The 27478-nt window shown below is 38.1% G+C and overlaps 1 protein-coding gene across 5 annotated transcripts in view; it reads right to left on the reverse strand.

Moving 5' to 3' along the window:
- The window catches only part of AKAP7 (A-kinase anchoring protein 7), a 140878-nt gene that overhangs the window by 45745 nt on the left and 67655 nt on the right, over window positions 1-27478 (reverse strand). For all 5 annotated transcript variants that reach the window (XR_010933685.1, XM_067702082.1, XM_067702081.1 and 2 more), the window contains exon 7: window positions 15249-15396. Coding sequence is in view for 4 of the 5 variants with exons in the window: in XM_067702082.1 (XP_067558183.1) it covers window positions 15249-15396 (148 nt within the window). In the remaining variant the exon portion in view is untranslated. The remainder of the gene's footprint in view (window positions 1-15248; window positions 15397-27478) is intronic.

Genomic DNA, 27478 nt, shown 5'->3' on the forward strand with positions numbered 1-27478 from the left:
TTGGGGCTTCCCTGGTGGCGCAGTGGTTAAGAATCCGCCTGCCAACGCAGGGGACACAGGTTCAAGCCCTGGTCTGGGAAGATCCCACATGCCGCGGAGCAACAAAGCCCGTGAGCCACAACTACTGAGCCTGTACTCTAGAGCCCGCAAGCCACAACTACTGAGCCCACGTGCCACAACTACTGAAGCCAGTGTGCCTAGAGCCTGTGCTCCGCAACAAGAGAAGCCACCGCAATGAGAAGCCCGCACACCACAACGAAGAGTAGCCCCTGCTCGCCGCAACTAGAGAAAAGTCCACACGTAGCAACGAAGACCCAACGCAGCCAAACATAAATAAATAAATTAAATAAATTAAAAAAAAAAAAAAGAAATGCTTGACAATTTATGGAAACACAATTCATGAAAACTGGGATGTTCTGGAATATATCCCAATTTTTTTTATGTTGACATCAGAGTACCAAAAACCAAGCAGTTACTCTGGGCTTGAAGAAGTTTAGATGGACTTAATATTGTATTCTGCTTCTCTATGTTCCTGTAAAACCAAATTTTAATTCTCAATAATCAATCCACAGTAAGCATATACCTATCACACAGATGCTACTCCATTCTGAGTCATGGTACATCTACGTAGCCATTTTGTACCCAAAGGGCAAGGTTCTGAAACTACATCATTAAATATTGATATTTGAAAGCTGTTCTCATGAGTGTCTGTCTGCAAAGGAAAGAGACTAAAAAATTATAACTGAAAAACTTTAAGGATAATCTGTAAATCTCACCAGTAAAGTCCTTTTTAATTACCAGCTAAAAGAATCTTGACCAACCAGAAATTTGGGAGCCAAGATTTTTTACCATTATTCCTACTTTAGTCATATTTTCAACAAAGACTTTTTAACTTCTCTCTGCAGTGCTTTAGCCGTTTTTCTCAAAAACTGAAAGTTATAGTTATCTGTATTTGAAACTGCCATATGCTGTACAATTTCAGTATGTAATTGGAAAGACAATGTGTTTTTTCCTATATATGAAACACAAGGAGAAAAACATAATATACCATGTGCACTTAGGAAAGGAGAGGAAACAAGCAGATAACCAGAGGTACAAAGGAAGTCCTTCCTTACCAATCCATAATGACCTTCCCAATCTCCACTGACACATGCCAGCTTAGTGCCAAGCTTCAAATGCCTCCACCCTGCTTATTATTCAGTCAGTTCTTTTCTATGTATGTGGCCAAACCTTAAACAATGTATGTAATTGAAGCCCTTTCCTTAATGGTGAGAAATCAGTTAGGGCAGAGAATCTATTTCCCTGCTCAGAGAACAGACAGCAGCAGGGCTGGGAGAAGGGCTGAGAAGTTCCAGTGTGTACCTGGACACCTTGAATTTGTATTATACCATTTTATCAATTCAATTTGATTCCAGGTGCTATTTATTACACAGAGTATGTGCTAATGTGATAAGCACGTCGGCTCTTGGGGTGAAGTTAACTCTTGAGTCGAGGGGTGCTGCCAGAGGAGGTGAGAGAGAAAGCCTGGGTCAAAGGAAGGTGGGGGGCCCACATTTGCAGGCACGCGTGAAAGGAGCAGAAGGAAGCCCAGCATTTGCATTGTGGTAAATCCCATTTGACAGTTTTAGGAAGGCAGTGCAGTACCGGAGGACAAAGGCTGGTGACAGTCATCTACCCTGGACAGATACTGTTCAGGCCTGCTTTTTTACGGTCTGTCCTTCTTTGCAGGCATTAACAATGAATTCACAAAAACTGACATGAGTTACTTACTCATGGACAAGTGAAATGTTTGCATGTTAAAACCTACTTAAAAAAAGAAAGAAAGAAAAGCAGAGAATACACTTAATCTGCTGGCCAGTATTCGTATTATCCGATATGGCTGCTTTCTCATTCAAGTGTCTTTAATCCTTTAATGCCCTGAACCTTTCAGAGAGAAAGAAACATCCTTCATAGGAAGAAAACATGTATTTCAAAAAGCCAAAAAGGACCCAATAAGTAGATTCTATTTGTAGTTTAACAATGTAAACAACACAAAATTTGGTTCTACAGTTCCCAACTTATTGGGGGGTTTTCACAGGTCCTAATTCTTTGTGTAGAATATCCTCAATACGTGTAGTTCTGAAAGTGGTTCACTGTTTGTCTTGGGCAAGACAACAGTCACACTTCCTGCTATGTAAAGCATTTGAAGACTTCAAATAAAAGGTGCTTTAATAACTCAGTATAGAATTATTAAAGTTTTTTTCCTCTAATAACATTTAAAGTGATACAGAAGAATGAAAGTGAATCCCCAAGATAATGAAAAGAAAATTCTCTTATACTAGATGAAATGCAGTTAAATCAAGATTGGTTTCAGCAGGTCTCAGGATCTGTTATGATCCACCATGGTCTAGGCTGACACTCTTCTGATACACTATGTCAGTATTCATTCTGTTTACGGATTCATCTAACAAGTTTTAGTAACTATCAGAACTGTGCTTAAAAACCCAAAACACTGAGTCTATTTTCTGTTAATACATTTTGCAATTTACATTCAAAATGTGTATCTGTTAGGATGCATTCAGCTTCAAGTAACAAAAAACTCCTGATTCAAGAGGTTACGAATTTTTCAAAATGTCATTACCTCCTATGACATTTGGGTTGGTTATTTCTGTGGCTTAAGATCATCAAGGTTCACCTACTAGTCTCCCATACTCAGCACACGGGCTTGAAGTCACCTAGTGTCCCTGTCGTTAAGATGCTGCTAAGTCCAGGGATCGCATGTATACTCAACAATTTCCAGCTAAAAAATGACGTTCTCTTCCCAATAAATTATGCATCATCAAGAAAACTGTTCTCTGAGGTCCCAAGCAGACTTCCCCTCACTTATCAGAACTGGGTCACGTGCCACTTCCTAAACTAATCACTGGCAAGAAGAATGGAACCAATCAGGGCAAAAGTGGAGCCCACGTGCCCTAAAGCCCACCGCCTCACAGGGAAGGGACAGCTCTGTCAATCAGCAATCAGGGTGGGAAAAGAATGGACTCAGAAGAGGCAAAACTCAGAAGAGTTTTATATTTAACTTTTAATAAAAATGTGGTATCTACTGTTTGGTCAATTAAACTTAGAAAAGTTCTTGAAAAGGTCTATAAATAATTTTGTATAGCAAAAAACGATAAAAGCCCTAAAAAGTGAATCGATAAAGGGTGGCATAGTAATTTTTATTTTTTTTTGAGGTACGTGGGCCTCTCACTGTTGTGGCCTCTCCCGTTGCGGAGCACAGGCTCCGGACACGCAGGCTCAGCGGCCATGGCTCACGGGCCCAGCCACTCCGCGGCATGTGGCATCTTCCCGGACCGGGGCACGAACCCGTGTCCCCTGCATCGGCAGGTGGACTCTCAACCACTGCCCCACGAGGGAAGCCCAGATTTTTAAAAAAATCTATCATATATAGATAAATGTATGCCACACTTATCAACTAAATTCTTGCTAAAAATGCATAGTTGGAGCAAAACTGTGAACTCCCTTTCTCTAAACCACATTAGGCCAAGATTGACTTCTTAAGTAAAAGCTTCTGCTTTGATCAGAGCTGTTAGCAATGAAAGTATATTTGGCAGCTATGGTTCCCTGGTAGGAAAAATAAAACATGATAATCAAATGTAGTTTCCTGTACTCACAGCCAGAATCAAAACAGAATATTCCCCTGAATACCCTAGTCAATAGAAGATCAAATAGAGCCACAATTCATGAATAGGCAAAATGTTGTTCTTCCTGTTAGCTACAGTTAGTGCTTTAGGTATTTTATACAAAACATAGGTAACGCTTTATTGTGTTTTTCCCATAGCTCCCCAAAAAAGTCAGTTTTCCATCTTCACCATTGTATTTTTATACATAAATTATATATAAATATGTGTATGCAATATAAAATATTACATAAATACATAAAAGGCACTTGATAGAGATATATTTGTGTATATGTGCATTTTTATTTTTGAAATGCACCAATTAATCCATGCCGATTTAAGGACAGCATTAGGAATGAGGCAAATTTATAAAAATCTGACTGGGTGTTCTGATGTTAGGAAAGTAAGAATACTGTTGCAATAAGTATTCTAGTATAACTAGTAGTGCCATTAATCTTAATAACTAACATTTTTATAACTTTATATGTCAGGCACTGTGTTAAGTACTTTTAAAACATTAATAAGCATTAATTAGTTTGGTGAAAAAACACGTTCAGAGGCAATTAGGCAACGTGATGGGCCAGTTAGCCATAGCTTTTGGCAACTTAGGCAGGCTCTCCTAAGACTAATTCCCTATATCTTAATGGCTTCTTTTGACTGCAGAATCTGCCCTCCCATCATTTCATTCATTTATTTTTCTTTTTATTTGGAATTCAATATTTTCTTTCACATTTTCTAAAATACACTTAAAATCAGAGGCTGTACACATAAATCATAAAATAACACAAATTATCATTGCATCATTCTAGCAGTGATGCTTAATTTGTCACATAGTTAAATTTACCACATAGCACTACCCCTTTAATAGGTAAGGTTCTCAAGGCATCTAATATAAATCATAAGGTTTGAAACCAGGCCAACGGATGGTTGGATTTTCAAAATAGCCTGAGCCACAGCTGTCACTCTGTGTTAGCATCAGATTAATAGCTGATATACCAGTTAAAATACAGTGAGCCATCATTATGATTAATTTGCTCAGTTACTTACCCTGCAACTTCCTCTAACTCAAGCAGATGGAAAGAAACAAGCTGAGAGTTCCAACTATCAGTTGCTTTTCAATTTTATGAGGGGCATAAATAATGAAACTTCACTTTCTTTTTAGAAGACAGGTTTCATCAAGGAAACATTGTAAGAAGAGGACAATTAGATTACAAAAAGGAACAGGACTGGCATTTGAAATATAATATTTTACCACGTCAAACGTTCCACTTTTCAAGAACACTATGCTTTCTAGGTAGGATGATGTAAGTCCCATTTAAAGCAGGATACTCTTGGTTTTCTTCTTTTAACCCAGCGTAGTACACTTACAAGTATCCATCAGGGTAATAAATTCCATGGCCATTCAATTTGTGTGTCATAGAGTAAGTAATTAAATACCTTGCACTCAGCTCTTATTAAATTACTTGATAATTAAGTTTTCAAGTAAAAAAAAAAAATGTACAGTTCCCTTAGGTGATAAATTGTCTTTTCACTTTTCCCTCTTCTAACATGCTTGAGGTAGATTCATCTTACTCAGTCTAACTAGAGATGAAATTTTCTTAATCATCTCCCTGTCAGCCTGTGCAAAAGAAAACAAGACAAAATGTTTTGGTCCTGCCTACCACAAAAGAGGCATTCCTATATTATAGAATATAAATTTCACATAATAATGATTTTTTTAATGCATCGTTTCATATAGCTATGCTATTGTCAGTCTTGGGTATTTTTCTACTTGTCACATTCTTACCACAGAATGCTTAAATGGAAACTTAAAAGGGATAAACAAAAACATTAAGGAGAGAGGAATCAACCTAGTTTATATTTTATAGAGAGATAACTGAGTAGCCATCAAAATTAATTTGTTCAAAGAAAGAGTAGGAAATATTGATCAAAATTAAGTTTGGAATGTTGTCTGAGGATTAAATTTTTTCATAGTTTTCTTGGACACATGAACTAAATCGGGAGTTCTTAAATGTTTTGGCCTCAGGACCCCTTAACACTCTTAAAACTTATCTACAATCTCTCCCTACCAAGAGCTTTTGTTTATTTGGATTATGTTGTCAATATTTACTACATTAGAAATTAAAACAGAATTTTTAAAATTTTATTTATTCATTCCTTTCAAAATATCAATAATAAATCCACTATATAATAAATATTTTGTGAAAATACCTGTATTTTTTAAATTAAAAATTTTTCTAGTGAAATGAATGGCATTATTTTTCATTCTCATAATTTTCTTTAATGTCTGGCTTAATCAGACAGTTTTATCCTCATATCTGATTCTGCATTCAATCTGTTGCAATATGTTGTTTCATTTGAAGTATAAGAAAAATCCAGCCTCACATAGAAGTATATTTAGAAGGAAGAGAATAATAGCCTTTTCAGATAACTGCAGATATTCTTCTTTGATATTACATCAAAACTTGACAAGTTGTCGTTTCTTAAAGTTTAGTTGCAATGTGGAATCTTAAAAGCATAACAATGAACTTTTCATACTCTTTACAGTCAAATCTTGTGGTCTATATTGACCTTTCAATGGGCCTTTTATCCATGCATGTCTTTGTAACAACACACATCAGTCATTTTAAAAATATTGATTCACTGAGTTATGCAGATTCTCCATATTTTGACATATATCATTATATAACATCAAAAAATTCATTAATATTACACCACCTCATTAGGTAAGTCTTTATGGATTACCAAGGGGAGCAAGAAAATGTTTGGGGGTGAAGGAAATTTTCAGTATCTTGATGATGATAACGGTTTCACAAGTGCATACATATGTTAAAAACTCATCAAGGGGCTTCCCTGGTGGCGCAGTGGTTGAGAGTCCGCCTGCCGATGCAGGGGACACGGGTTCGTGCGCTGGTCCGGGAAGATCCCACATGCTGCGGAGCGGCTGGGCCCGTGAGCCATGGCCGCTGAGCCTGCGCGTCCGAGGCCTGTGCTCCGCAACGGGAGAGGCCACAACAGTGAGAGGCCCGCGTCCCACAAAAAAAATAAAAAATAAAATTCTTAAAAAAAAAAAAAAAACTCATCAAGTTATACACTTCAAACAGGTACAAGTCTCGTGGATAAGTTATACCTCAATAAAGTAAAGACAGATAGTGTGATAGATAAACTGGAAAAATGGAGTTCCTTATTCTACTCTGTGTTCTCTACTTTTGTGTATAAAATTTTCCATTAAAAAAATGTGGGGGGGGCTTCCCTGGTGGCGCAGTGGATAAGAATCTGCCTGCCAATGCAGGGGACACGGGTTTGAGCCCTGGTCCGGGAAGATCCCACATGCTGCGGAGCAACTAAGCCCATGTGCCACAACTACTGAGACAGCGTTCTAGAACCCGCGAGCCACAACTACTGAGCCCACGTGCCACAACTACTGAGGCCCACGTGCCTAGAGCCCATGCTCCACAAAAGAAGCCACCGCAATGAGAAGCCCATGCACCACAACGAAGAGTAACCCCGCTCGCCGCAACTAGAGAAAGCCCGTGCACAGCAACAAAGACCCAACACAGCCAAAAATAAATAAATAAAATAAATTTTTTTTAAAAGTGGGAGAAAGTCTTTAAATTTAAGAATCTGTCAACTCAAGGTAATAGATTACAGTTTTCTAAAATTCTTATTATTGCCTGAAAGCTTGAATTTTATCATTAGCAGTAAATCATGTCAGTTGTCCTTGATGTGACAGGTTTATTTATTTTCAAGATGTCTGCCGAACACCCAAGTGTGAAAATGAAAAATGTCCATGGGTCAATTTTCAAGAAAAAATGGTGTTCCATGAAGGAAAGTGGCTATTTTAGCTCGCAACTTAAACAACCACACAGTGCTCTTCCCTGAGTTACTCTCCCACTTCAATATGCAGAGGTGCTTTATGAACACCTCCCATTTTTGTCACACAAATATTAAAAAGACACATTCTCAAAGATTGAGATTAAATACAATTAATAATTCTTACTACTCAGCAAGACCATTCTTAGGTGAAATTGGCTTTTTTTTTTTTTTGCAACTGCCTTGATTCACACTGGTAACCCACAGTTTTACCCACCACTGCTTTTGCATCATCAGTGCAAATGATAATCCAGAGGAAAAAGCAAATAATATCTTAGTATTATTATAAAAATAGTTTTGCCCTCACAGACCCTAAAAGTATCTCAGGGACTGCCAGGGATCCATGGACCAAACTTCGAGAAATAGTGATTAAAGCCATAAGAGTTTAAAGCCCAACAAAAGTGTAGCCGTGGACTATTAAATCATTCATAAGATAAGCACAATGAAGCACATTTTTACTGGTCATACAGAGTGAAGTAAGGCAGAAAGAGAAAAACAAATACCGTATGCTAACGCATATATATGGAATCTTAAAAAAAATGGTTCTGATGAACCTAGTGGCAGGACAGGAATAAAGATGCAGACGTAGAGAATGGACTTGAGGACACAGGGTCCGGGGAGGGGAAACTGGGACGAAGTGACAGAGTAGCATTGACCTATATACACTACCAAATATAAAAGAGATAGCTAGTGGGAAACAGATGCATAGCACAGGGAGATCAGCTCGGTGCTTTGTGACCACCTAGAGGGGTGGGATAGGGAGGGTGGGAAGAGATGCAAGAGGGAGGAGATATGGGGATATATGTATGGCTGATTCACTTTGTTATACAGCAGATACTAACACAACATTGTAAAGCAATTATACTCCAATAAAGATGTAAAACAAAAAAAAAGTAAATGATTCATGTCAGCAAAAACAGACGTTTAAGCACATATCTAATGCCAACACCCCTACCTACTAAGTAAACCTTTAAGTGATGTATGACATTTTAGCAACATAAACATTTTCATCAGATTTATGGATTCTAGAAAGCTGAAAGGTATTTGTCCTAGCTACGCCTTTCACCCAAGGAAGAAAAACCGTTGACTTCCTTTTCCCTGCACCCCTTCCTACCCTATCAACCAATGGGTCAATTACACTGACATCATTATCTTCCATAAAGAAGACCCCCACGCTTACATACCAAACTGGGCAAGATTCAGAGCTTTTGGAGCTCTGCCCTGACCCCTAATGGTAAAGAAGCATGGAAGGTTAGAACACCACAGTCAAATCTCAGGGTCTCCTTAGAAGTAACCCCAAAAAGTACTTTCCTTTTGGCTGAACCACTACCTACACAGGACCACCGGGAATCGCTGGATGGACCATGACAAGGCTTTTAAAACTGACAGGACTGGTCTAAGCTGTCCAGGTCTAAGAGTGATTCTAAAAAAGCAGGGACACCTGGATAGAATAAAGTCATTGACTCAACTCACTTGGAATTCTCCATAGTCATTTCAGCCCATAAAGTCTGAGTCTGGTGTATTGTTGGTCTGACCTATCTGACATTGGCTACAAGACTGCTGACTACAGCTCTGATGACGCTAACTTACTGCCTATGACCCCTGTCCTCTTCTATCACCATATCTGCATAGGCCTGTTTGTTTCTATTTCAGCTGATGGTCAGCCCAACCCTAACCCTCTCACTGCCTCTGTTCTACAGTTAGAACTAATTGAAGGTCTTATCTTTAGGATCCAATCCTAAGTCATTCTTGAGTATTAAACTTCACCCTCTTTTTATCTCACATCTATCTACTCAGTTTCCTTTATCACTTACTCACTGACTTAGTATATTCAACTGTGCCCATCTCCTTTCCCACCTCCCTCACCAACTCCTCAAACACACAAACCTCCCCTCTGTAGCTTCCTCAGCTAACTAGACTGTAGACTCAGTCACGATGCCTCCTATCTCTAATATTACTATTATTCCTATCACTTAATATTATCACTAATATTACCCCAACCCTGCCTCCCAATCTATTGCTTCTCTCCCCCCGTAAACTGTACCTATTGTTCCTGGACAGTGTCCTTTCTCTACTATCCACCTCATCCTATTTATCCAAGCTCTGCCGCGCCCCATCCCCACTTTCCTAGAAGCTAAAGCTTCTTCCACTGTGTCCTATCAAAGCCCATTATTGTCAGGGATGAAGCCCTATTTCTCCACTCCTCCTCCCTCTCCATTTCTCAGATATAGTCTTAGCTCCCCAGTGACGCTATATCACTTTTTTTTTTTATCTTTATTGGAGTATAATTGCTTTACAATGGTGTGCCAGTTTCTGCTTCACAACAAAGTGAATCAGTTATACATACACATATGTTCCCATATCTCTTCCCTCTTGCATCTCCCTCACCCCCCCAACGCTATATCACTCTTAAGGGCTATGTCTTATACTTCTCTGTATCTCATTATACCTGAGAGAAGTGCACACACTGTACACTTTCAATAACATTCATTAAATTAATGGTGAATAATTATTATTAAACCAAAAAACAGCTGGGGTTCTCAGAAAATCATGTTTCTACCTCTGCTTGCAGAAGCTATAAAGAAGTACATTGGCCAGCAAAAAATATATATATATATAAATATATACATATATATATCTCTTCTCGACCTTTCCAAATTCCCCACTGCCTCCTCTAAGAGGCGTCTGACAGCTGAAAGTAAACTAGTCTTTGCAAGCACTAAACTGCTCATCAATCTTACAAAGGGTGTCATTTAGTCAATTACCTTCCCTAAGGAAATATAAATGGAACAGAGCTGCAAGAGAAAAATTAATTCACCCAACTCCAGTAAGTAGCTCACAGACAACAGCTTTCACCACTCTAGGATATCTGAGCTATAGTTCATTCCTGGATTCACCAGGAAGAACTGGTTTTTCACTTTTTTCTTTTTTGAATTTTAGCTGATTAATGCAGTTAGGTTTGAAGGAGTTATATCTCAATATTAGGTAAGCATAATATCAACCACATTTCTTATTATGAGAGAATTAGAATGTAGTACCTTTCTCTTGCATCTGAACATGTGACTGTTGCCTCCATATCCTACCAAACTCCCCTAACACTCCATATAAAGATGCATGATGGCAGAAGCTGGAGAGGAAAATGCTCAGCATGGAAATGAAAAGTAGACCCAGGGAACAGCAGCAGCTGCCGGGGGATCCAAACTCAGATGCCTTCAGGAACCAATCAAGTAGTGCAAGTGAGTTAGGCAAACTGTAGAAGAACAAGAGTCAGGGGTTGATGAAAGGCAGCTACTTTCAAGGTGTGCCTACTACCCCACCCAGGAAATCACTGCATGCAAGAATGTAGAGCACGTGTGGCCACATTTCTGGATTATTCAAAGGCATCAGAAACCCAGATTTTTTACATAAAATCACCCCCAGATTGGCAAGTAATTAAAATTATAAAAACAAATTTAAAAACTCTGTGTTAGTTGAGTACAACATGAAAGGCTGCTAATTTGTGATCTTTGGAACACAAAGTAAGGTTGGTGGGGTGTAAAAAAAACATTCTAAAAAAATTTCCTAAAACTAAATCTCTATTTCACAACCACTTTTAGTAACTGGATTTCTATGTTAATCCTCTATGTCTGACTACTTAATTAATGATCCCAACAGATAGATGAAAAGCTCAAATGCAAAAATAATAACAAAGAAATCAGAAGAAAATATAAACGAAAATGTATCAAATCTTTGGTTTGGAGATGACGCTATCATAATAATTAAAGAAATCACAGAATTTTTTTATCTATAGTTTTACAAAAATTAAAAACATTTAATATGAAAAATATCTTGTGACCAAAACTAAATGCAAAATAAAACCTGGAAAAATATTTGAAGTCAATATGGCAAAAGGCAAATTATCTTTACTCTTAAGAAAACCTCGCAAGTTGGTAAGAGACACAAGAAGAATGCACTCCAACTCCTTATGGACAAAGATGGTTGCTGTTGCCAGTTCCTAACCTCATACAAAGTAGTGTACCCTGTGGGACTAGAACTGAGACATCTGCAAAACCACACATGGGGTTATGAGGGGGAAACATGCACAATTAAATGAGCTCTCAAAAAAAACTTTAAAAGCACCAGAGGAAATCAAGTGCCACAAAAGACCCAACAAATAGTAGAATTCACACCCAAGGAATCAGATTTTCAAAACATGAATTTTCAAAATTAATTATATTAACATCATCAAAGAAATAAATGAAGGAATAGCATCTATAAAGCAAAGATCAGAACAGGAAAGGATGAAAAAGAATCAACTGGAGATCTTGGAAATGAAGCATAGTCATTAGTTTTTTTGTTTTTTTTGCGGTACACGGGCCTCTCACTGTTGTGGCCTCTCCCATTGCGGAGCACAGGCTCCGGACGCGCAGGCTCAGCGGCCATGGCTCACGGGCCCAGCCGCTCCGCGGCACGTGGGATCTTCCCGGACCGGGGAACGAACCCGTGTCCCCTGCATCGGCAGGCGGACTCTCAACCACTGCGCCACCAGGGAAGCCCCTGTTTTCTTTTTAATGTCCTAAATGATATAACTGAGACAGCTGAAAAGAAAATCAGTGATTTGGAATCCAGTGCTCTCCAAGAATGCACCATTAACAAATTAAGAGATAGGAAATATGTAAATCTAATAAATTCTCTCCTCAGAAAAATCCACATATGTACCTACATACAAAGTTTTATAAACAATTTCAGAAGGTTCCCAGAGTCCCTGAAGCCTAACTTCCACTCTAGAATTCTGAATACAAAATATCTTAAGATCTGAAATCTGTCTCACTCTTTAATGCAAACAACACAATACTGATTCAAAGTTCAGGAAACAGACATTAAATTTGAGTTAGTATCAAATTAAAGAGAAGCCATACCAACGGAAGCCAGTTAAATCTGAACAAGAGGGCAGAAGATCTAAATAGACATTTCTCCAAAGAAGGCATACAGATAGCTAAAAAGCACGTGGAAAGATGCTCAACATCACTAATTATTAGAGAAATGCAAATCAAAACTATAATGAGGTATCACCTCACACCGGTCAGAATGGCCATCGTCAAAAAATCTACAAACAGTAAATTCTGGAGAGGGTGTGAAGAAAGGGAGTGCTCATGCACTGTTGGTGGGAATGTAAACTGGTACAGCCACTTTGGAGAACAGTATGGAGGTTCCTCAAAAAACTAAAAATAGAGCTACCATATGATCCAGCAATCCCACTCCTAGACATATATCTGGAGAAAACCATAATTCGAAAGGATACATGCACCCCAATGTTCATTGCAGCACTATTTACAATAGCCAGGACATGGAAGCAACCTAAATGTCTATCAACAGAGGAATGGATAAAGAAGATGTGGTACATATATACAATGGAATATTACTCAGCCATAAAAAAGGACAAAATAATGTCACTTGCAGCTACATGGATAGACCTAGAGTTTGTCATACTTAGTGAGGTAAGTCAGACAGAGAAAGACAAATATCATATGATATCATTTATATGTGGAATCTAAAAAAAGGGTACAAATGAACTTATCTACAAACAGAAATAGAGTTACAGATATAGAAAACAAACTTATGGTTACGAGGGGGTAAGGGAGGGGAGGGATAAATTGGGAGATTGGGATTGACATATACACATTACTATATATAAAATAGATAACTAATAAGAACCTGCTTTATAGCACAGGGAACTCTACTCAGTACTCTGTAATGGCCTATATGGGAAAAGAATCTAAAAAAGAGTGGATATATGTAATGTATAACTGATTCACTTTGCTGTACAACTGAAACTAGCACAACATTGAAAATCAACTATACTCCAATAAAATTTTTTTTAAAAAAAGATAATACAAAAAAAAAAATCTGAACAAGAAATGAAACTCACAAAGATAGAGTCCTGCCCAGTATTCTCTGTTGTAAAACTCAGGTAAGATCAAGAAAATCAGTCATTATCCATAGCAAATACAAGACTCTAGTGTGTAGTAAAATTGGCTAATTATTAAATAATAATTATCATTTTAGATGCAGATATTGCTTTAATGTTCATAAAGGCAGGAGAATATAGAGTATGTGTAACAGGCAAAAACCATTTTTTAAATAATGTTAAATGATTGATATGGGGATATAAGATGGGTGAAGTTTGAAAGAAACTAAATTGCTCTGAAGTAGAAAAGCGTGAGAGAGAAAGAAGCCTGAGAGAAAAATCTAGAGAAATTGTCATAATAAGGGGAATTTTAGAAACCAAGTTGGTAAAGAGCAATAGAAGAAAACTCAGTGAATGGAACACAGTAACCTGGGATGACCTGAACAGAGCCGTGCAATGGCAATATAGGAGACCCATGCTGTGAGCTATATAATGCAGCCCCACAATACCTTCAGTAAAATCTACATTCTGCTCTTTTTTTAGAAAATGGGAGTGGGAAAGGCAATGAAGCACTGAGTTCTCCTTCAAGGTTGGTTTAAAGTAATTACAGAGAAGATATGGAAAGCCAGCCAAAATCTATATTATGCAAGAAGCATTTAAATTTGCCTTTTACAATGAACCTAAACAGCAATGTTTGGTCTTCATCAAAACTTTGATGGAAGGCAGCTCTCTTACAGAGATTCTGAAAGCACAAAAATCTTCCTTAAAGCACACTTGAAATGTTCCGGAACATAAAATTCAAATGACATATTATCTTCTGTTTAAGATAGCTGCTAAGATCTTTGGAAGGTAAAATAATGACTTCTCTGAAGATCTCTAGTGAGAATTTAAAAACAAAATTGTGTCTCTTGAACATTTTTAAAATACTTTAAACTTCAGTATAAAGATTCTTTCAGGATGTATATTTCCATAGGTTTTCTTCAAGCTGACGTGGAGAGAAATTACCTTGGTTGAAGACCTTGAAATATTTAGATATTGGTATTTATCTTCTCTGAGTATTTTCATGTTACTTCAAAAGTATACAAATCAGGTTATCTTGAAGTTCACAATTTTGTAAGAAGACTGCCCAGTTTGAAATTGTATATTTTAATCACAACAGATCAGGCTCCTTTAAAAGACATTCACATTGCAAAGAATGAGAAATACCCCTGTTCTGGTTTTTCAGATTCTTCATTTGTGTACACACTTTGCACTCGGAAACATAATTGTGTATGAACCTGTCTCATCACATGCCATCTCCCTGATATGATGACAGAGCATTTATGTATGAATCTTTGTTTCCCCTTAAAACACATTTTTCTTAGGGAAGAAATTAAAGGACAAGTTTTCAATCTTTGCAGGCCACCTATGCTTTCCCTTCCCAGAGTGAAACTTTCTGACCTGGCACATTCTCTTCCTAATTAGAAGCAGTGAACACAAAAATGCCTGGTATAGAATGCTGTGGTCACGTAGGCCTTCACTGGAGAAAATGCTTTCTTCATATTCACGAAATAAAATTAAACTGAAATGAATTATGAATCAACATTTGAAGACTTCATGATGATTGTGTTTAAAGCACAAAAGTATAAAAACCATAGGTACTAAAATCTTGATTAATAAACATGAATACTAAATATGTTCCACAAAATGTTTAATGTATTACTGTCAAAACGTAATATTTAGGAAAATACGTCGTTGAGAAAAACATACAACATAAACATTTGCCAAAACAAAATTATGCTAAAGAAATCAAAATCAAAGATAATGAGTAATTTTTAAATGGCACTCACCAATCACAATTGAAGACTCACAATGATAATAACCATTACTTTGCTTTTTCTTCAGCATGGAGCAAAGATCTATGCGATGTACCATTTCTTCTCCAAATCTGTGACTGATAAATTTTTCATAGAATTTGGGGTCTATTTTTTTCACTCCCTTGAAATAACGAAACAAAATCACATCAATCAATCATTTCACCTAAGCAATCAGTTCACATCTATACCACTTTCTTAGAACCTGATATTACATTTTGACTGCCTACTGGAATCTTAAAATGGATACCACAAAATTGTTGTAAAGTTGTTTTTAAAGTCCCTCTGCCTAGAATGAGTTGTATTTTTTTTTTAAAAAATCATTAAAGAGCGTTGAGTTTCAAATCTTCATATACTTTAAGCTTCAGAAATAATAAAGTATATCAAGTTGAAATTTGATATACCATGGGAAGAGTAATCACCTCCAACAACAATGGAGCAATGGGTGAATTTTTTAAAGTGATATGGATCTTAACACTTTACAGTGTGTAAAATGTTTTAATAAATGGATGCAATTTTTAAACTTATGTAAAAAATCATCTGAAAGACAAAGGTTATTTGAATTAGAGTAGAGCGGTCAATGGATCTTCCAAGTTCTTCTTTACCTGCCCCTCCTGATTCTCAGTGTACTTTCACAGCAGGAATAGGGCTGGTTGTTGAAAAATTACAGTGGGATGCCCTTGGTAACTTGGTAGTTCCTCCAAATATGGGAAAGAATGTCTTCCCCTCCCCTTACTATACATGGTCTTATACCCATCTCACAGTCCAAAAACATAGTCCATAAGATGAAGATACAGTACTTTACAGGGCAAGTTTACCAGCTGACCGTGCGCAAACTTTTTCTTTAAATTTATATATATTTTTACATTGCCCTGGAAATACCTGTTATTTGTTAAAACTTAGAAAATATAAAGAATCTAGAAAAAAAGAAAAGAAAAATCACTCTGTTATTTATATAAAACACATTAACCCTGTGGTGCATATCCTTCAAGTATCCTTTTTATGCATATGTATTATCATCAAATTATATTTATATAAATCTTACTCAAGTGCAATTAGAATATACTCTCCCTTTTTACTCACAAGTTACAAAAAAATTTTAAACAGAGATATAAAAACAAAAATACTAAATCACCCCAAATTACTACTACTAAAATTTTACTATGTATTTTATTTTTCCTATGCACAACGTGAGTTATACCATGAGTACTAACTGACACCAGTGCTTTTTTCCAGTTAATATGTCCTATCAATAAATAATATATTGATGTGCAAAATATTTTTACATCTCCATAGTACTCCATTGTATGGAGATATAATTTATTCATTCAATTCTTTATTGTTGAACATTTAGGTTGGTCTTAACTTTTAATATTATATTTAACATGTTTTGTTGATACATGTTTTTGTTCTATGTCTGAACTGAGCTCCCCATCTTTCCTAACCCCTTCACTCACAGACTTTCTTTCCCACCTCAGTTCGAGTTGATCAGACTGGAAGCCTTGGGGTCATCCTTGATTCTCCTCTTTCCCTCAATGCTACCTCCAATCAAATCCTGTTGGCTCTACCTTCAAAACACACCCAACTCTCACCACTCTCCTGCTACCTTTGTCTGAGCCACCTCTGCTTTTGTCTTTCACCTGGATTATCCCAACAGCCTCCTGTTTTCCCACCGTTGCCTCTTCTAAAGCCAGAGTGATTTTATAAAAACATACATTCAGATCAGGTCATCCTCTAGTCAAAATTCTCCAAAAGGTCTCCATTTCTCTCAAAGGAGGAGTCAAATTACCAGACCGGCCTGCAGGCTCCTGTTCTGCTCTCCCCCTACTTCCTGGGCCTCATGCCCACCACTCTCCCCTTTGACCCCCTCCAGCCTCCCCAACCTCCTTGCTCTTCCGTGAACATGCCAGGCATATCCACCTCACAGCCCCTGTGCTGCCTGTTCCCTCTTCCTGGAATGCTCTTCCCCCAGATATCCTCCTCATTGCCCATCCCCATCTCCTTTAATTCCTTGCTCAAATATTACTTTCTTAATAGGGCCTCACTTAACCATGCCATTTAATTTGTACTCCCCCCACCCAGGAGGTACTCCCCAATCCTCTCTATCCTTCTCCCTTTATACACACTTATGTATATTTTTAATAGCACTTACCATCTTCTAACATACTCTGTAATTTATGCTTATTTTCATTGTCTGTCATTAGCTGTCTCTCTCCATTAGAATGTGACCTCCACACAAGGATTTTCATCTGACTGTTATTCTCTGAAATATCCCCAGTGCCTAGAACAGTGCTTGACATGGAGCAGTGCTTGATAAATAATTGTCACAAATGCCAAGGAGGATAAAGTTTCAAGAAGAGGATAGTTGACAATATCAAATGCTGTTCATTCAGAGTTCAACAAGAATGAAACTGAATGGATTTCTTTTGATTTGGTGAGTTGAATGCCTTGAGAGACAGCAGAGCCTAATACTGAGGGCCAGTCAGTGCATGAGTTCAAGTCCTGGCTCAGCTGCTTTTCAGCCATGTGACCTCAGTTTCCTCATCTGTAAAATGAGGTTAACAATACTACCTACCTGTAAGTGTTACATGCACTAAACAAGTAAATTTATAGAAGTGCTTAAGACAGTGAAATATGGTAAATGCTGTAATATATTGATATATATAATTACCATTAGTGAAAATAATAGGTAAGATTTCAGGGGGAAAAGGTTCCGAGTAAATGGAAACTGACCATTCTTATTTCTCTTTCAAATGCTTTTTCATTCGTGTGTGTTTATTGAGTGGGGGTGGGGTGGAGTAAGGGTGTCATTCCCTTTGACCAGACAGAAGATCAGTGATAAGTCAGCAGAAAAATCAGGACCTTCAGTTTTCAAGATACCATTGCCAGCACTGTCTAGCCACTATAATCTCCATTTCAGTTCTGTAAGATGTCATTGTTTAAAAAATAAGAAATAAGGGAAACATAAGAGCTACTCTAATCTGTTAGGCTAATTAATTTAATTTTAGCAAAAAGTAAGCACCAACTATTTTGCAAGAATTCTCCATAGATGACTTCCGACATGAATCTTAAGGAGTTATTTTTTACCAAAGAGTGAAATGGAATTAATTCTTTAACTCATAATTTATAGAGAGAGCTGTGGTTCAAAGAGGCATGAGGCCTTAGAAGGCACTGAAGTTATATGCCCTGATCAGAAAACATCTTCAATAATAAAGATCTAGAAGATCTTTAAGATTCTATAAGAATCTGCTTTGTCTGATATATAATATTAGCATGATCTTTGTTCTCTGGGGAATTTTTTGTTTGACAGTGTATTTTGCAGGATTTTTTTAGGCTCTTGTGTCCCATGGCAATACATCTCTGTTCTAGCAAAATCTATGTGAATTAGTCTCACCATCCAGCTGCAGCAGGTGGTGTTCTTCCTTCATAATAAAGAAATGACTATCATTCAAAGAAAATAAACAAGTACATCAAAATTGCATGTCTTTAGAGTAAGACTAGGCAGCCTCCTATTTTCTGAATGGATCCACTGGGTTGCCAAACTAGTCCCAGAGACATCACCCTGGCAAGGTTATATTTTAAAGCTTACAAGGCTGGTTTTCAAGTTTTGGACCACAAATTTCTCTTTGCTTCCCTTTTTCACAGCCCACACCCTTTCCAAGGTACCTTGTCATTTAAAGAAAGATGGAGGTATAATATGTTAGGAAAGCTCAAAGAAAAACCACAGAAAAATGGTTAAAGCCAGGAAAATTTGACCTGTAAAGGCTGAGAGAGTTGGGATTATTTCCAACAATATGTAGGGTATCTTCAACAAAACCACGCTAAGGGTGTTGCATTTCTGGAATACTGAATATGCCTTGTGATTGTCTAGTACTATGTTTGAAAATTACGTTTGCCTTGGACCTAACAGAAACAGGGTATATTTTTTAAGGCTTCATATTGATAATTGTACCCAATATAACTGACATATCAATTATGCATCATAACATTGAAGGAGAAAATAGGACGTTAAAGACAGAACAGCACACTTTGAAACAATAAATTAGTGGCAAGAAACATCAAACAGAAAAACTTTTCAAGACTATCCTAATTAATCCTCAGAAATGACTGAAGTTTTACTTCCCTTTGGCCTAGTTTCAAGTATTGTTTAGGGAGAATTATCAGTGCTGTTCAAAGCCACTTGGTAACTTCTGATACAATGGACCATGAAACCCTGAGGAACTTCATTCTTGATTGTAACTTGGCATGCAAAGAGCCAATACATGAAAAATGCCATCGAGAGTGTGATGTGTAGTTTTAGAATCGTCTCATGGCTGCATCTGGTAATGGAAATTATTTACTCGGGAAGCACTCACCATATCATTTATATTTAGTTAAATGATGTGTATAATTTAATAGGCACCAAAGAGGGCTCAATCTTATATTACTATGCATCCAACTCTATTTTCAGTATAGGAAGGAAACAGAGCCACAAAATATGAAAAATCACATTAATGTGTGAAAATCATTCAGTTAAGGTTCTGAAAGATGAAATACTTATTATTCATCTTTAGTTTCTACAACAAAGTTATTGAGATCAGAAAAACAATGGAATGAGAGTTTTGTTAAGAAGGTTAACTTTTTTTGTAATAGAAGATAATTTCATATTGTTACTTATCTTTTTTTTTTTTTTTTTTTTTGCGGTACGCGGGCCTCTCACTGTTGTGGCCTCTCCCGTTGCGGAGCACAGGCTCCGGACGCGCATGCTCAGCAGCCATGGCTCAGGGCCCAGCCGCTCCGCGGCACGTGGGATCTTCCCGGACTGGGGCACGAACCCGTGTCCCCTGCATCGGCAGGCGGACTCTCAACCACTGCGCCACCAGGGAAGCCCACTTGTTATCTTATTATAATAATCGCAACTTCCATGATGAAAAAATAAACAGCCTGCATATCAATCGAAAAAATTGTGTCCTTCTGAGGTTAAGCTTGATATTCCTGGAGCTCTGTTGTTTTCCAATAGTTTATTCCTGTCACCCAACAGCTATGAAAGAAAAGTATGTTTCCTGTGATAATGACATGAAACAAAAATTCAGGATGCAAACTAAGAGCCAAAGCAAATTGGCCTGTCATTTGGGGCATCAGCTGATTAAAGAGGAATATGGTAATCTTTTACACTCATTTTCATAAGTGGAAAACAGGTACTTATCTTTAGTGATATGATATTGGTTAAAAGACTAAAATTATTTTTAATGATGAATAGTCATCCTAGTGAAAAGTTACATACTGGTGATTCAAAGTTATAAAAAGATTATATATTGACAAGGGGCTTCCCTGAAGCAAATCTTACTTTACGATTCTTAATGACTCCATCTCTCAGCAAAACTACATTTTTCACTCTTACTTGTACTCTTTTATTGCCATCCTTCTCCTGATACAGACACCTGATGACCTCCTTGTTGGCTGCAGTCCTCCCTCAGCCCCTCTCAATGGGGAAAATGGAGACACTTCCCATTCAGGCTCAATTCCACCCAAGCCTGTTCTTGACAGGGATGGAAAGAGACTAGGAGTCTTTACCACACAGCTAATGTTCTCTAGAACAGCATGGTGGTTTGAGAGCCAATGCCCAGCACCCCCGAGTGAGAACTGCCTTGAAGCCTTCCCATCTCCTCCTGCAGCTCTCGGCCAGCCTGTGGGCCTGGGCTCTGCCTCGACCCTCTGTCCAGCAATGCCCATTTCCTACCTGCCTGGGGCCCCGACACCCTCCCTCGTGCCTGTCAGTAACTTCAGAGATGAAAAAGTAACAAGTGACGGAAAACAGAAAAAACAGTTGTACTTTGCTCATTGTTTTGTACCAATCTGAAAAAAATGATGCTTCCTACCATCAGTTTAACAATAATAGAAAATACTTACATAGTATTTACTGTGTTCAAGCACTGCTCTAAGAACTTATTAACTTGTTTAATAATTGCAATAACCCTGTAAGATTAGTACCATTATTATCCCCAGACAAGGAAACAGTCACAGAGAAATCAGGTCACTTACCGAAGGACACACAGCTAGTAAGAAGTAGAGCTTGGATTCAGATTCAGGATAAGTGGAGAACACAGATAAATTGAAAAGAACAGAATGATAATATTCAAGCTCTTTCACTATTTAAAATACTAAAATTCTAAGAATATTAATCATTCTTAAGATATAATCATATATACTATATTTCTAAAACCAATGAAAATTACTTTGAGAATCTCGAGCATCTAAAATACTTGCATTTAATATGTGCATTAGTATTAATAAAGTGATAATTATATGTCCATAGTAAATGAATTTCATAAAGGGAGATGAGAAAGAATTCATAGATGCTACTTCCACATAGTAAAAATTACCCAAATAATCCAGCCTATAAAAAGAACTCTTCTTATACTGCAAATATGCAAATAATCAACTAAAATACTGGCAGAGATTACCTGAGTTTTTTAAACCAACTCTTTGTTTGAGCATCCAGTATTTCTCAGTTCTTCATTTTACCTTACGCTGGAGCATCTATGCATCTCATTTTATGAGGCTTTTCAAAAGCCTCATAAGGCTTTTGAAAGAGGTCATCCTCTTAATCCCTCTATTTATATACTTGCTTTTAGCACTACCGTTTTGTTTAATCTGGAGGCTTCAGAGAAAGAAAAAGTAGAAACTTTTTACCCTAGTGCTATATCAAGCATTTACAATATTGCACCTTTCAGCAAATAACAAGTAGAAACAAAGCTGCTAGAGCTAAATTTTTAACCTATTGTTGACACCCCCTTCTCCCTGTCCTAACACTGAGAAGAGCCGGAGGCTTCTTGGGGTTATCAAGTGACAAGGAAAGCTGTCACAGAGGGCAGGTGATAAGACAACTCCTGGTAGCAGAAGCCACATCACAAAAAGCACCAAGAGAATATGCTGTATTGTTTCCTGGGCCTGGAGTTCCCTTCCATGAGGTGCTGGCCTCAAATAGAACAGAGGAAGAAACATGAATTTGGTCCACAAACGTGTAGCTCATTTATACTGACTAACGACACGTTAACTGGGAAAGAACAGGTTGATGGCAACCAGGAAGTTCTCAAGGCCGCAGACTCAGTGCAACAAGCACAGGGATGTCTCAATACCTTTATTTACAACACAGACTGTTCCCATATAAGCTCATTCTTTGTCTACTTAGCAAACCGCAATTCCTCCTCAAGCTTTCTCCAAGTATAGCGTAAGAAATCAGATGCTGTTTGGACATATAACTGTTTATGATATTTGTGTGTGGCTTTTCTCATTCCAGTGAAACAAAGAGCCTCATAACTCAGGCATCCAAGGATGCTTCCTTGATAGCCCAATCTCAGCTAGACCCTCAGCTCCCCTTGATCAAACTCCAGCTGAGTTCTTGGCTCGGCGCAGCCTGTGGTCACTCAGGTGTAAACAAACTACAACCTGCTCCTCCCACCACCTCTGTTTTCTTAATATTTTGCTTTTTGGAGCAAATAAGGACATGTTCTCCTGAATTCACCCACTTAACCATTTATTTCTATCAACTAAAGATAAAACATGAAATATCCCCCACCTCCCCAAATCTCTCCCCAAATACGAGCTACACACATAACTTAATCTGTTTCCCTCCTTCCTTGCAACAGCTTTCCCTTCTAATCAACAGTTCTCTCCACATTAAGTAATGCCAGCAAGCCACTGGTGCAAAAAACTCTCAGGATCTCAACAACGGAAGAGGACAGTGAAGTGTTCTGCAGAAGCACATTCAGAAATCAGTTCATAGAAAAATCCTAACGAACAATTTTAACTCGGCCTATAACATTGGCCTATATACCGCAACATATATTGTGGTTGAATCCGTTCTGCTTTTATAGCCTAGAGGTCAGAAGCATGGAACCATTCCTGTAAACTGGTTGGATTATCCACAGATAGAATTTCAGACCAAACTATAGCCTCAGCTTCAACCTAAATGAGAACTGAGTACCTAGACAGTGTAGCAGGGACTGTACATTGACAAAATATTTTAAATGCATCCATAGACATCACTAAGCACAGCACTGAATGTTAAGCAAGAAACACCTAGAGCGTTTTTGTAGCTCATTCGGCTCCTATGCATCTAGTACTTTCTTCTTTTCCCACTTTCTTATGAATTAATCAATTTCCTTGACTCCCCTCCCATCAACATTCTTCCTTCCTCCCTCCCTTCATTCTCAGAGGACACCTTACTTCCCCTAACTCATCCTCTTTCAATTGCCTGGGCATATTCCCTGCACACCACTTAGGACAAAGCTCCTTCCTAACAGAAAGGCAACCCAACAAGAACTAAGCTAAGGAATGGGAAAGAAATAATGACACCAAGGTTCACGCTGAGTGTGCTACAGGGTAGGAAACAGGGCAAGCAAGCAAGGTGCTCACCAATACAAGCCTTTTCACTTACTTGGTTGGAAACATTCCCTGGATATCATATTAGATAAAAGGAGATTTAGGGGAAAACCCCCCACAATAATTGGATATAGAACAGTCATTAAACATGTATCCTGGGAATCACGTGTAGCCCTTAAACCAATTTCAAAATGAATATTTCTCTCCAGGTAGAGCAAGAAATGTATTCATAGATTTTCTTTTTCAATGTGACACAGATTGCTATGTAAAATAATTTTATATATAATATTCAATAGGAATCTTTCTTTTGACCACATTTCAAACAATCTAACATTCAATTGTGAAATCACCCTTCGGTGTACTCTTGAAATACAAAATTAAAAGGATTTCATAGTTTCTCTACTGGACTCATAGCATAATATATGAGTATTCAATTACATACTGTTTCCCAAAAAGTATAGTAAAAAAAAAAAAAAACACACCAGCCAGTAATTTTTAGAGATTTTAAAAATTAAGAATCTCTTCAAAATTTCAGAAGCACTTCCAGACTAATAAAATAAGCAGCGGGTTTAGTAGGCAAAAAATAAATAAAAATAAAAATAGAAGAGTTAACAAGAAGGAAACTTAGGATGATAGTATGCCAAAGATCATATACACGGGCATACTCCATTTGCTCTTCTGCTCTACCCAGTACATTCCTCACCCAGGAAAGCTAGACCAGCCAAACCTGACACCATCCCCTGCACGTCTACCTCATCCCTACTTTGTACAATCTAGGCACATGCCAGTAGGGATACACGTGATAGAAAGTTACAATCTGTTGGGAGGTATGTTTGACATGATTTCCCTATCCATTCAGCTAATTCCCAGGTGATTACTGTCCCCACTTGATTCCTTTGAATTAAGTTCTAGAAATATTTGCACTGGAAGTTCAAGAGCACTAAGTCCTCTGTTTACCGTTCTCTGATTATCAGGATAGGCCAGGGAGGGTGAGGAGCAAGATGGAACCCAAAGGGACCAAGTCATGAAAAACAGAATGGGTACGAATAGGAAGAGGACACTGCTAAAGGTGCAGGGCCACTAGAGGAAGTCACAGAACATTCTCCCAGGTAATGGCTGATTAAGATCCCACAGTAGTGGGCTTCCCTGGTGGCGCAGTGGTTGGGAATCCGCCTGCCAATGCAGGGGACATGGGTTCGAGCCCTGGTCCGGGAAGATCCCGCACGCCACGGAGCGACTAGGCCCGTGCGCCACAACTACTGAGCCTGCGCTCTGGAGCCTGTGTGCCACAACTGCTGAGCCCGTGAGCCACAACTGCTGAGCCCATGTGCCACAACTACTGAGCCCAGGTGCCACATCTACTGAGGCCCGCACGCCTGGAGCCTGTGCTCCGCAATGGGAGAGGCCACTGCAATGAGAAGCCCGCACACCACAATGAAGAGTGTAGCCCCCTGCTCGCCGCAACTAGAGAGGGCCCGCACGCAGCAGTGAACACCCAACTCGGTCAAAAATAAGTAAATCAATTAATTAGAGAAGAAAAAAAAAGATCCCACAGTAGTGCTGAAGACAAATGTGAAACCACTCTGAAAGAAATGTTCTGGTCTAAATAATGTTATGTAACAAATTGTTGTAGTCAAAGTCAGCTATGGGGAAGGCCGTAGCCAAGGAAGGAAGAAAAGTACTTTCACACTCTGGCCATCAGCTTGAGGGCAGTGTAAAGACACAGTTGTACTTAGAAGGCCTTAAAGATGGGTCTCCAAAATGGTGTCACAATGTTTACTAACAATTAAAAATGTTGCTATCAGGTAGGTTATAGAGAAAGAACACTTACTGCAGGAACCAAGCTGGAGTTCCTCTAGTCAAGGGTGGCTAATCCCTCAGGCAATATGAGCTAGATTTGTTAGGTCTTAACTACAGTTAATGTGAAGTTTTGCCCTGGCAAAGAGACCAATAACATTTTTTTTCTTTAATTTACAGGAATAATCAATTAGAAGAATTGAGCAATTTAGTATATTCTATTTTTAAGGTACCTCTCCTCGGGAGAATAAGATTCGAATGAATGGTCAAAATAAATCAGCTCATACTTAGGAATGGAAATATAATTCCAATGTAAACTAGTTATAGTTTTGGACTGCAACCTTACCTTCCCCTCAAATCTAAATGGGGCTCGCAAGAAAAATACAGCTTTACCTTCTTTTATTTTGCAGTTAATTATAGTTAACAAGAGGTGACTGGCCAGTGAGCTTGGGCACTCTTTGCAGTGGTAGAGAAAATCTCATTGCCATTCAGATAATTTTAGCTGGTTTGCTTCTATGTGACTATTCACGTGGGTTGGAAATTAGCTGTTACCTATTAAACAAGCTGATTTTACAGCAACACCATTTTGGAATAAAGTTTACATTTTCTTGATCATATGTTCCCTTTTGCCTTTATCCATAATCAACCCACTACGGGGCTTGCCAGTTTCGTACAAGATCATTATGCTCCATTCTGTCCTTGACTAGAAAAATGAAATCTAGAGAGATCTCAAAATGTCTAAAAATGACTTGAGAAAAAAATGTTGCCATCACTAATGGTAATGGTTGAGACAGAGAGAACATTTATATTTGAATACAGTTAAGGCAAACCCATGCAATTCTAATTACCCTGAATACTTCATCATTGCATCTTTTAATGCAAGCTCTAAAACTGTTTCTTAAATTACACTTAAATCAGAATTTTGCCTGTGGATACAAGTGCTAGAAATAAGGAAAAATGTCCACAGAATCTGTATGCTTGAAGCAAAAGTAACATTTAAGCCTGAGTTATCACGATCAGCATTTCCTAAACCATGTGCTGCCGAACACCAGTGCTACAACACGATGGATGAGAAAAGCCCACGCTGATCAACTACATCTGGAAAACGATGCTGAAGTAGAATGTATAACTGTTCAAAATATTCACTGCCCTTCTGGTGGGTCCTTTTCTGCACACGGGTTACACCTCCTGCTCTGCTGAACTCAGAAGGGACCACATGACCTGCTTTGGCCAATAAGATGTGAACAGGAATGACGTGTGTCACTTAGCAGAAGCCTTCAGTTTGTGAATCACCAACTCTTTTCCTTCTGCCAAAGACCAGCAAAGTCCTAAACGGAAGCTGCTTGGCCGAAACCCTGAATAAAGACAACAAAGACCAGAGCCACAGATGAGCCATGTCCAGAGGCAAAAACTAAACCTTTGTTGCTGTAAGCTCTTAAGATTCACACTAAACATTCACTTTTCAGAGATCCTAAGAAGTCCTGAAATAAAGACCCAGATTAACTTTATTTAACCCATCACTGCTAGCACGCATTTGATCACAGAATCGTTACCTCACATAAAATCCCGAGAAATGTTCTGAGACAACATTTTCAGGAAATGTCAATGAAGATACTTACTTCAAGTCTCCATTCCACTTTGCACAGACTTACTATTAGGTTGACTGTGTCATTTCTTCTAGGGTTTTCAAATTTTTCAAAATCTCTAACAGAATAAGGGTCAATCGGGAGCCATTTTGGTATTCTGACATTAATCAATTCCCAGAATTCTTCCTTAAAACTAATTTCACTTTCTGCTTATTATTTTCTATATTTTTCACTATTCAAAGACGTATAAATTACTGAAAGGTTACAAATGAACATTTAGTCTACCTTTGTAGATATCATTCCAATTTTTAAACAATTATAAGCATACTTATTTAGTTTTTTTCAATATATGGAAACAGGACAGCATGAAGTTGAAAAATGCATTCAAAACAAAACTGAAGGGCTTCCCTGGTGCCGCAGTGGTTGAGAGTCCGCCTGCCAATGCAGGTGACGCGGGTT

This window comes from Pseudorca crassidens, chromosome 13 (genome assembly GCF_039906515.1).
Source record: "Pseudorca crassidens isolate mPseCra1 chromosome 13, mPseCra1.hap1, whole genome shotgun sequence".
Classification (NCBI taxonomy): domain Eukaryota; kingdom Metazoa; phylum Chordata; class Mammalia; order Artiodactyla; family Delphinidae; genus Pseudorca; species Pseudorca crassidens.